This window comes from Furipterus horrens, unplaced genomic scaffold (genome assembly GCF_987537825.1).
Source record: "Furipterus horrens unplaced genomic scaffold, mFurHor1.1.pri manual_scaffold_1, whole genome shotgun sequence".
Classification (NCBI taxonomy): domain Eukaryota; kingdom Metazoa; phylum Chordata; class Mammalia; order Chiroptera; family Furipteridae; genus Furipterus; species Furipterus horrens.
In genome coordinates, this window is record NW_028327171.1 from 20,000,001 (window position 1) to 20,012,732 (window position 12,732).

General features: G+C 35.6%; 1 protein-coding gene across 1 annotated transcript in view; it reads left to right on the forward strand.

Annotated features, from left to right (window-relative positions):
- The first annotated feature begins 7,343 nt into the window (after positions 1–7,343).
- Positions 7,344–12,732, forward strand: part of AADACL2 (arylacetamide deacetylase like 2) — a 29,011-nt gene continuing 23,622 nt past the window's right edge. The window contains 2 exon segments of the mRNA XM_090272865.1: positions 7,344–7,604; positions 11,312–11,534. Of these exon segments, the coding sequence (XP_090128991.1) occupies positions 7,464–7,604; positions 11,312–11,534 (364 nt within the window). The 5' untranslated portion in view covers positions 7,344–7,463.

Genomic DNA, 12,732 nt, shown 5'->3' on the forward strand with positions numbered 1-12,732 from the left:
GCATAGTTGTGGACAGTGTGGCCATCGCTGGGAAATAACATTGTAAGAATATGCTTGTTACAATAGCCAATGTGCAGTTCTGCCATATCCAGTTAAATTAATCTCTGTCTCTCTCCCCCTACCACATTTTTTGGCTTTCTCGGTACCTCAGTTCTATCCCACTCCCATGGACTCAAGCATTTTTACTTGTTTGTTTGTGTGTTTCTTTTTAATATCTTTGCTTTTAATCACTAAAAGAAATCATTGTCAGTTTGGAAAGATGGAAGAAAGAGATTTTCCCTTATTTTTCCCACTCAGTACAGCTAAATATTCTGGAATGTATACCTGAAGAGTGGAGAGAAGAAGACAGACTGACAGAAGACTGTGGCCCCAAGGGGTGACAGGAAAGCTTGATCCCTAAGTTGTCTTTCTGCTTCCTCTATCCCAGACTTCGAGCTGAGGAAACCAGCAAGCAGGAAATGCTACTGAACACAGACACTTAAGCCCCAACTAGAGTCACTTTCTTTCCACCCAATGGACTAGGAAAGGGGTAGCCTAGACAGTAACAACTCAACTCCAGACAAACATCACAAGAAAAGCTGCTGCCCTGTGCCCACCTCAACCCCCACAGGTCAGAGAAAGCTGAGTGGGAAGCCTAGACTTCCACCCTGACCCATCTGCAGAGCTGCCCCTCCATACCCCACCCGTGCTGGCACGGTGCCAGAGGCATTGGGAGGTCTGTCCCCATCAAGCATTATTTAATCCCACCGCCCTAGGCAGGTATCAGTGGGTACCGCATGGGCAGCCTGGACTTCTACCTCCAGGCTGTGGGAACAAAGTGCACTTCCCCTCCAAGCCTCAGTGGTGACAGTGAAGCTCAGGGAAGAGCTGCACTGTTACCACTGCCCAGAGTTAATGAGGCTACCCTTTGATGCCCCACATGTCAGTGAAGGCCTTGCGGAAAGAAATAAGCAGGCATTCCAGCCAGAGAGGTCTCAGTGAAGGTCTAGCAGGAAGCCAGAATACTTGCCTCCAACCAGAAGAAATGAGATTCTCCTCAAGAAAGCCTCCACACTGAGGTGTCAACAGAGGCTTGAAGAAAAGCCTGGATTCCCACCCTCCCCTGGCAGTACTGAAGAGGAGCTCCCACACCACTTGCCAGTTTTAGAGGAGGCCTGCTATAACAAAAGATCTCTATAAGATCCAATAACATAATGCTCAAAATGTCCACTATACAATCACAAATCACTCATTCTACCAAGAACCAGGAAAATCTCAATTTAAATGAGAAAAAGAAAACAATCAAGAGATGCCAATACCAAGATGGCCAAGATGTTGGAATTATCTGACAAGAAATTTATTACTATTCTTCACATATTTACTGTTACTGTTAGTTTCTCCATGAAGTGTGCAGCTCAATTAAAATATATTTAAGAAATTATAATTCACATTTAACAAGATGTATTTGTGAAAATGGTCACTCAACACCAACAACCATTAATTAATGATAGTAATTGATGATGGCTTGTTACAAAATGAGATGGAATACAGGTTAAAAATTAAGAATTGAGGTAAAGAGTTATCCATGTCTCATTTTATCTATACAAATTATTAACAAACTATTGTTAACTAAGTTATGAATTGAAGTTTTTGTCCATAAACATTTACTTCTATAATCTTACCATCCCTCCCAACCCTTACAACATATACCCTATATCACTTAAAAGTGCCTGATACCTAATTGCTTATAAATTACAATTTTTCAAATATAGGCAAACATAATTATAAATATTATTTGTGAGAACAGAGTATAGTGAAGATGTATAATATTAGTCAGGGTTCTCCAAAGGAACAGAATCTAGGAGATTATCTATTTATCTATCATCTTTTTTCTTTCTTTCTATCCATGTCTTTGTTTATAGCTATATCTTGAGCTGTATCAGTATCTGTATATCTTTTTCTGTATCTGTATGCATATCTACATCTGTATCTATCTGTTTAGAGAGATAAAAGGGAAGAGGTTGATTTGGTTTGAGCAAATTAACTCACGTGACTATGAAGGCTGAGAAGTCCGAGGATCTACTGTCTGTAAGTTAGAGACCTAATGACATAGTTCAGTCAGAGTCTGAGGTCCTGAAGACCAGGGAAATCTGTCCCAGTCTGGGAGCAGAAGAAAACCAATGTCTCAACTCGGAAATCAGAAAAGGCAAAGTCTCTTTTCATCCTCAGTTCTTTTCTATTCAGTGTGTTGGCTGATACTCATTCACATTGGGCTAGGTAATCTGCTTTACTGAGTCCACCATTCAAATGCTAATATCACCTGAAATCATTCTCACAGACACACGAAAATATAATGTTTAGCCAAATATCTGGCCACCCCATGCTTCCATTAAATTGACACATATCACATATGGCAAGTGGCCCATTAAACTTTAAATTAAATACTTTCCTATTTGTCTTGAACTACTTTCCTTTCTTGAAGAGTTCTCATTATCTAGTTTCTTGAAAACAAAACCAAAATTATTTTCTTGAATTTGATTGTCTTTCAGATATTATATCACAGCAAATACTGTTTCTTCTCTCTCTTTTTATAGTCCAAGTTTCTGTCTTTATTAATGAGATAATGTCATGGTTCAGATACAAGACAAGGCTTTTTACAGAATTTTTTTCCATCTGGGATAAGACTATAAAATTCCGAATAAACCTTCCCACTTTTAAAAGCAACAATGGTCAGACCCTGCAAGGGTTTCAAAACCATTGGATATCTTCAACTTCATTTTCACTGATTTTAATGTGGTATCTTTCACATGGATTCTAATCTCAGGATAAAAAAGAGATGGAGGACTAACTTTTCCATTTAAACAAATATAAAAAGATAAATTTATCACGTTCCACTTTTATTGATTTTATTTAGAGGTTTGTGAATCTCAGGGATGGGTTCTGTTAGGAAAAAAAAAGGGGATGTGAATCAATTTGAATATAAAATAAAAGAAGGGAGGGAGGTAAGGAGGGGAGGAGGAATGGAGGGAGGAAGGAAGGAAAGTTCTCTTACACTGCAACTCTAACATGTTACCATATTTGTAAGGAAAATTTCGTCATCTTATAAAACAAATAAAACCAGCTGACTGCGCTATGACTAAGGTTCTTGAAAATTGTCCCAAACACAGAAAATGTAACTTCTTCCCCAAGTAATGTTTCTGCTATGGACTCTGTAGCATTACAGAGTTATCTGAAGTGGAGTACACTGATGATAATGTTTTCAAATTAGTAAACCACAAAAAAACGTGACAAGCCAAAGATGCTTGCAAGCAAAATGAGTAAGTATTTGTAGTAATTAAGAGATGAGAAGCTTGGGGAAAATTAACTTGTGGGGAAGAGGGATCTCACTACTTAATTAGATGACAACGTTTTCATAGAAACTTTACCAGGAAATATGTGCTAAGCAGCTCATGCTCCCTTTTCTTGTACCCAACATATCTACCTTTTCAGCTCTACAACTTAGATGGAAATAAGACATGCAGGCATTTTAGCTTTCCCCATGCTATATTTTTCTTTTTGTTTCAATTACAATTGATTGTTGATGACTGGAAAACACAGTGATGATATTCAGAATCTCTTAAGGCTTGATAAATTAACTTTGAGATCTTAATATTTATGTTAGAAGTAAACTCTAGACTCTAAGCACAAAAATAAGCTCAGCTATATACCAGTATATAAAATATTCTTTCTGATATTTAGGATTTGGACATATTTGTGTGTAATATCTTGGGAAACAGTAAAACTTTTCTCCAATGTACTTCTCTGATTGGTTCTGCAACCACCACAAAATAAAATAGAAATAACAAAGATACAGAACATTGCAAAAGCAGTATGTTGTGCCGGAATCTTTGGAGAACTCCCTGCAGGTAACAGCTGTGTGAATTTATGATAATGTTCGGATCCACTTGGAATGGAATTAGTTTTCCTATAGATGAGGTTTAGAATCTTTTATTTTACAGTAAACTCCAATAATTACAGAGAGCTCCAAACAATAAACTAACCCATCTATTGAACTCTGCCACGTCACTTCAACAGCTTTTAAGAACCATTTCTACCAAAGGAGTTGGAAAAATTTTATGGGAGTCAAGTGACCTTAGAAAGAGCAGAGTCAAAACAGATATCCTTCTGGAACACCTTTTACATGCTACTTTACAGTTTACGATGTGTTGTTCATGCAACCTCAGTCGATGGCCTGTTTATTCCCATCCAATCATGTTGGATGGAGTACAATTCCTGTCTTAGACTATTCAGCAGTACATAAAAGTCAGCTTGGTCCTAACCATGCAAATACAATCTGAACTCAATTTTTAAGACGCCACAGATTTTTCCCCTAAGGGAATGGACTGTTTGCGGGCAGGCTGTTCTTCGGTAAGAGAATTATTTTCCAACAGAGTATTTTCACAGGCTGAAACTTAAAATTCCAGTACTTTTACTGCTTAAAAACACTTAAATATTTCAAAGGAATATTCTCAAAGCTAAACATCAACTATTTTTTGTTTTTATAGTTTAAACACCTATATAAAGTCCTATATGAAATTATTTCAAGGACCAGTTTTCTTTATTGGATATATCCATGGGTTCCAAGTCTTGCAAAATCCCTTGCTTTCACTTAGAAAAAGAAATCAATCTTACAAGCCTTGTGCCAGTTATTAATTAATTACCCCTCATCTGCAAATCAATCTTCTTGCTTGCGATACTCGAGCTGTAACCTTAAGCATTTTTCTCTTTTCTGACGACACAATGTGTTTTGTCAGCAGATGGCTCTAGAGAACTCTGCAGGAAAAAGAGCTTTGTTTAGTGTGTTTTCCTCTGCCTGCTCCCATAGTGCACAAATATCCAGCAGCACATGGGACAGCCAGTGTTGCCCCGTCCCACCAGTGAGCTCTGCTGCACCGCACCTCCCCACTGGGCAATTTTCTCTGGCGCTTCCAAGGGCAGTTGCCCAGAAAATGCCATTGAGCAACATTTCCCTATGGACCGTTTCCCAAGCATCCAGAGGTAGTTTCTTGGCAATTTTGGCTGGAAATGTGGGGGGGACTGGATGAAAGAAGGTGAAGAAGTTAGCCAAAGAGCATATATACATAATCCATGGATACATAATAGTACTGTAAAGACCAGGAGAAGAGGGCCGGGGGCTGGCAAAAGAAGTGAAAATGGAGGACATCTGTGACAGTGTCAACAATAAAAATAAGGAATCAATTTTTTTACATTTTAAGATTTCATTTATTTATTTTTAGAGAGAGGGGATGGGAGGGAGGTAAAGAGGGAGAGAAACAGTGATGCGAGAGAGAAATATGGATGATTATCTCTTGCAGGTTCCCCAGGTATGTTCCCTGACCAGGATCGAACCTGCGACCTTTCACTTTGTGGGATGATGATGCTCAGCCAACTTTGCAACACCAGTCAGGGCAAGAAATCAAAACTTTGGAGTGTTTATCGCCTTAACTAAAGAAACTTTAGAGGTACCCCAATAAAAAAATTGGTTGGAGGATGACAGTTGGGACACAAGAAATATTGAGCAATTATAATGATTAATCTGTCTATATATAAAACAACTTGGCTATATAAGCTATTAATAATAATATCTAATTAGGAAAGTTGTAAAAAGAATAGAACTAAACTACTGGGTAGCTATAGCATGTGAGCAAGTTGCCAATTATTAAATTTGAGTGTACAGTACAAATTTAGATTCTACCTTGGGTATAGCAAAGACCTGCCTGAAGATGTCAAAAAAAATAAGCAAAAATAAATAAATAAAGTTTAAAAATATATTTTTTTCTTTCAACAAGCTGTTCAATTAATCAATTAAACAAAACAAACAAGCCATCACGGTTAATAGGTCACGAAGGGATGCCCCACCCTAGGCCCATTATTTGGCCAGACATTCTATGTATTGTCAATGGCTGTTGTTTATTCCTAAACTGATCTTTTGTTCACAAATATTCTCTACCCATGCAGCACTGGATGGTCATAATAACCTCATATTACTGCCTGCAGAAAGATCAGTATACTCTGGAGAGAGGCAGGAAGTACAGTGCTGTTCTTGCCTGTTGAATGGCAGGCGAAGCACTTTATGCCACCTAGGGAACTGGGTATATTGGATATGCTTTACATTCTATTGGTTCAAGTTAACATTAACCTTGTAAGTGCCTCTACACTCAGTAGATATATATGTAATATAAGTATGTATATGGTATCTTCCTTCAATAAATTTACAGTCCACTTGGAAAGCAAGCACACTAATTAAATTTAATTTTGGAAAAGAGTTATAATTAGGGTAAGACCACAAATCTCAATTTGTCCAGTGTGTATGCATTATTAATATTGTTCACTTCATTTTTAATAGTGAGTGACAAATTATATTACTAAGTTTTTCATATAGGATTCAAGGAAGACTGCAACATATATTAATAAAAGCAAACATTTTAATAATTAAGTTTAAAATAGGCTTTGAAATTAATACTTATGCTATCAAGAAGTCTAAGATACTCTTGTATACTTCCATTATACCCATGACTGGATTGAAGTTTATCACTAAAATTACTTCCCCTGAGTACTGATCCTTGATTTATGAGCTTAGGGATTGTGGATTTATTATGTTGTGACTGTTCATTTATTTTCTCAGTCCTGACATATTACACAGAAAAGCTCTAGTCTCTGCTTCTCTGAAGAACCGCCAGGTGATCAGCTTAATGAACAGATTCCTGGCAGATTTTCCGGTTGCAGCAGGCACAATTCCAATATTCTTACTTGGTATTCCTGCCACACTGGGCTAAATTCCTGATGTAGATTAATTGTAAAGATTTACCAAATAACTATATGAGCAAAGTCTATGTAACTCTTTCAAAAACAGAATGTTTTCTGAGATACTTGTCCTGAGCCTAATGCTACCTTGATTTATTAAAAAGTTTCAGCTTCCTGAATGATGAAAGTTAGACAACACCCCACAACCCCTTATCTCTTGGCTCAACCACCACAACAAGCAGGGTTTATTAACGTGGTTAGCAATTCATGTTAATTGCATTATACTGAACTTTAACTGAGTATAAACCAATTTCTTTAAACTCCTTCTTACAAAACATTATGACCAACCAATCACAAAGTATTAATTCATAACTTATTCAGAGCTCTCATTTAAGCTCTGATGTAGGTCACAACAATAGACTTGCTTTGAGCTGATGATGGTATTACAGGATGGGGAAACATTATGGGAGTCTCTAATTGCATGCTAATGAGATGAGCATGAACTGACAAATTACATCTGTCTGAGTCTGTGGAAATACAGGTTACTACTGATGTAATATTTGACTTGAAAAGTAGCTTCGTGTTGTTAAGAAATTCATATTACCTGAAAGGGTTCCCAGTCTACACTTTTTTGCTACTTAGTAATCAGTATTAATGAAAAAATTTTAATTTTGGCACTGTGAAGAGGCTAAAAAAGGGATATGATGGGGTTTAAAGCTCTCTGTTTGGGGCTGTTTTGTGTTCTCTTTGCCACTCATATTTATAAACCCATACCAAGCAACATTGAAGAACGCTGGAAAGTAATGGCCTTGGATGCAATTGCTAAAACTTGTTCATTTATGGTAAGACTATCATTTTTTCCTCCTGGATATTTGGGTGCCTTGTTAGCTAATAGTCAGTACTTATAAATTTTTTATTAATTACTCTTTTAAAATAACCATTGTTTGTTTGTTTGAATAAATCAGCTACATGAAATTAAGTAAATAAAAATTGCTGCATCTGTACAAAACAGAGTGAGATAGAATTCTTGTTTCCAAAGAGTTTATGTCTAAATATAAAGACTCCATATGTTGTGATATGCATAAAATAAATGATATTGTTGAAGGCAAGTGTCTGAAGTTTATTTGATAACTTGATGTACATTTGAGTTTTCAGGGACAATCTAGTTCCATAATTATCTCATAGTACAGAGGTAAATGTTATTGATGTTTATGACTGTTCGATGTTAGTATAGGGTTCTTACTATTTCAATGCATTCTATTGTCCATTTTCTATTCTAAATTACTGGGTTTCAGAGATTGTCTGACTTGAAATACTAATGGTAGGTTATGAAGTCTAGCAAGAACTCATAAGGGAGTTCTTGGTAAGGGAAAGATTATGGTTTTAAATGAACATTCTTGAGGTTTTACAATGTTTAGGCTTTCTATAATATATGAGGTCTGCAGACAGTACCTAGCCATGTAATATGAAAAACAGAGACATTTATTGAAGAAGATACAAGATACAAGAAACGCTGTACATAGGTTAATGATGCCTCAGTCCCCTCAAAATGGGCGCCTTGGGACCTCATACAATTCTCCCAATTCCCATCAGCTGCCCTATTGTATTTTCCTGGAGTTCATCAATGGTCTGAAATCTCTTCCTTTTTAAAGGTGATTTTAATTTTAGGAAAATCCAGAAGTCGCAGGGCACCAAAGGTGGGCTGTCAGTGGGCTGAGTCACCTGGGTGATATGATGTTTCACCAAGAAACTCTTCACAAGACATGATGCATGTATGGATGTGTTGTTGTGATGAAGCTGCCAATCACCAGTTGCTTATAGCTGGGGCCTTCTGAATCATCCCAATAGTTTCCATGGAGGAATGTTCAAGCTTAACACAAAATCTGATGTACATTTATTGCTCTATTCATTCAGTCACTTTGAATGCAATGGCCACCCAGTACACATGCTCTCAATGGTGTTTACTTCCTTCACTGACTAGTACAGTGTAGTTGTCATTGTGCACATTTCAGTCCACTCTCCTTGGCTGCCAGGTTACATCAATGCTGCACAAACTGTTCTTGTTATAATAACAATTGCTGGACTTTTTCTGGACAGACCTCCTGCTCATCCCCTACCCCCATCCTTCAATTATTTTTACTGGTTTATAGAGGAGGAAAAAGAGACTGAAAAGAGTTCATGCAGCTAAAAATTGACAACTCCAGAATTTGAACTCATTTCAAAACCTATACTCTCTCTACAAAACCAGAAGGCTCCCAAAAGGTCCTTTAATAATAGTAACAATCAGAGGCTGAAAGGAGAAAGCAACAACAGTAGCAGATGATTAGAAACGAGGCAGCACTCCATTGTATAACAGGGAGAGGTTTTCCAATGGAGCTTTGTATAGTGGATGACAGTTCTCTGACACCCCGGCCACTTCCTCTCTGTTTCTCTAAATCCTGATACCTTTCTCTCAAATCACTTCCAAAGGCTCACTTTCACTAAAACTGCCTCTTTCCAATGCTCTCATTCCTTTATTTAACATAAAATGAAAGAATATGTGGGTTAGCAAGTACCAGTTCTGCAGAGAAACTGTTGTTATCTTACTTGACAATTTCACATGGATTTAAAAATGAGTGTCTGATACTGATATCATCATCTAAATTACATCAGCAGCACAGCCAACTCTAAAATTCTACTTTTATGTTCTCAGCTATTAATTATTCTTACCCCTCTATAATAAAATAATGCAGTTTATGTTTCTGATATCATAGATGTGTAGCCCTTTATTTAAAAATTATTAAGAGACCTTGCTGGTGTGGCTCAGTGGATTGAGTGTCTGCTTGCAAACCACAGGGTCGCTGGTTCAATTCCCAGGGCACCTGCCTGGGTTGCAGGCCAGGTCTCCATTTGGGGGATGCACAAGAGGCAACCACACATTGATGTTTCTCTCCCTCTTTTTCTCCCTCTCTTCCCCTCTCTCTAAAAATAAATAAATAAAATCTTTAAAAATAAATAAAAATAAAAAATATTAAGAAAAGCACATATGCAATTACTTTAAAGATTATTCTAGTAAAATTACCAGTCTTTACCTGTTTTATGGGAATTTTATTGTTGTTAATACTAAATTATGTAACTCGGTGTTGTGATACCAGTAAGAAAAAATAATATTTTTAACATATGAAAGGGAAGTAAAAATTAAAGTTCTTGGCAAAGTGGCCGTACAAAAAACACATTAGTATGTACTAATATGTAGAATTGGAAGACAGAAATTGGTAGAAGAGAACATGCCCAGTCCTAAAGAACTTCCTTAACACTTCATGTAATTTTTTTACTCTTAAAAAGAAGATACCAATAGTAAATATTTCGCAGCATTGCTCTGAGAATTGGAGATCTTTTATGCTAGAAGAGCACCAAATAATCTCTAAAATGGCAGCTTTTGGTATTGTTCCAAAAATACTTATGTATCTACTCAAAACCAGGAGATATCTTAGAAAATAGAAACAAGGCAATTTGCCAAAATCTAACTTTTAAAAGCCAATCTACCAAATAAAAAATTAACTTAATTTTTTAGCCATTTACCAAAAACTTGCTTTAAGGGACAATCTATGTGACTTTATTGAAAGTTTCATCTTAGTGAGGAATGCTTAAATAACAATAAGACAAGACTTTTAAAATACTTACATGGTCCAGGCACTCTTCTACAGTGAATTGAAAGTCCTAATTCATTTAAACCTTACTAATTGATACAATAATATTATTATTGTTATTATTATTACAATTGTATAGATAAAAAATTAATGTACACAGGTTAATTTGCTTAAGGTCATACAGCCAGGACAAGTGGTATAAGAACATGATCTAAAAAATGGATGTCAGTTTGGCTTCAACATTTACTGGCTATAATTTATAGTTTCTGTATGCTTCCTCATCATTAAAGTATAGGGATTAGATGTTCTCTAAGACCCTATAATACCTTAAACTCTTTGGAATAATTGTAGTGATAAAGGTTGTTTAATGTACTATTGACCAAGCCTTTTTAAAGGATTTTCCTTTCAATAAATTTTCCAGTAATATGTCACAAGGGTCCTAGAGAAACAGGTCAGAAATACCAAGGAGAGATATTTTTTTTAGTGATATCAAATCAGGATTTGGGAATTGAGAGAGTGGAAGGATGATGAACAGGAATCTATTTGTAATTGAAAACCAGGACATTTGAACTATTAGTAGAGTAGTCAGTCATAAGATGACACTTAAAATTTTGGATCAAATAAAATTATAAGACCTGATAAGACCAGATAAGAATTTACAGTTAAGCAATAATTATGATAGGCACAAAAGAAACTGTCAATAAATTGCAGCTTTTGAATGAGATAGTTATTAATAAAAAAACAATTCTTGAGATTTTCAGACAATAAAGTTATTCAATTAGAGCTATAAAGCATTACTTGGAAATCATTTTATAAATATTCTATTTCTGTTTATTTTGCTTATATCTTCTTTATTTTCCCTTTATGTGCATTTGGCATTAGTTAAAGGGAAAATGTTTACTTTTGTTTTGTTCTTACAGGGTATATGTTTTGAAAATATAGGTATTATGAGATATGAAGAGTTTATTTCCATGATATTCAGGCTGGATTATACCCAACCGCTTTCAGATGAATACATCACAGTGACTGATACAGCATTTACTGATGTTCCAGTACGTTTGTACCTGCCAAAGAGAAGGTCAGAAACCCCAAGACGAGCTGTAATCTATATTCATGGTGGTGCTTATTGTCTTGGAAGTTTCAGTAAGTTCATGATATGAGTAAAGAGTGTAACTGGCTATACGGTTTTGCTATAAGAACTATTTTATATAAATATACATGCTTAGGTGTACATACATATATACATACATATAGATGTACTCATTACTATATATAAGTATAGGTATAAATATTAAGTATCTAATAGAGAGACATAGACATGCCTAGGAAAATATATCATGCAAACTGTCATTTCCATTTTGTTTTGTTTTAGGTTTTGGTAAACATTTTCTTCTCAGCTTTTTTAAATTAATTAAACTTATATTGAATGAGTAGGATATGAACAAGTCAGTTAGTAAACTTCTGTTTCTTTGGGATCAAAATATATTCAGGAACAGAAACATTGAAGTGGTGAGATGTTTTAAACAGTAAATCAAAAGCAAATGCTGTTGGTTGTTACAGGAATAGTTTATGTTACTATGCTAATAATACTAACAGTGGAAAAACCTAGAATAGTCATTTGTCTTAATTATGAAAGGAAGACATAAGTAGTGTCCCTACTTATGTCTGGTACTACTTATGTCTGGTGATGACTCTAAGAGGCAAATATTGAAGATTCAAAATAAGTACATGAATAAATTTACCTCTTTGAAATTTTTGGAAAACATCATAGAAATGGTGCTATTATTTTGGGAGGGCTATGTTCTATTTTATTAAAATAATAAAATTAAACAAATGAGTAGAATTGAGGAAAATAAATAGCTCATAAATGAATTTTTCACCTTCTGTCTTTCTCTAAGCCTCGCTTGGTTCTCAGTAATTTGAGAATCTTATAAAGATATATGCAATGTATCAAGCAACACTTAACCAAATATTTGTAATGAGGATTAGTCAAAAAGAAAGTAAGCATGAAAAATTAATGAGGCACAAAGACTTTGATTAATATGCAAAATGTTTAAATGGTTATACTGCAATTTTGCCTTTCTAGTTTTCTCCTCCTCAGCTTTTTGATAACTCCTATATTGTGGGGAAAATCTATAATCAATCACAAAATTTACAGTGCCTTGTCAAAATAAAATAATTTAGAGACTCAAACAGAGGTGAAAGACTATTTAGTTGATGAGCCTCAGGGAGCAATTGAAGACCACATGGCTCCTCAGTTGAAGGATTAAAGACTTTTTATAGGCTGGGAAAAGGTGAGTATGTGCCCTTCCCTTGTCATTCAACTTTAACTAAACTCGTG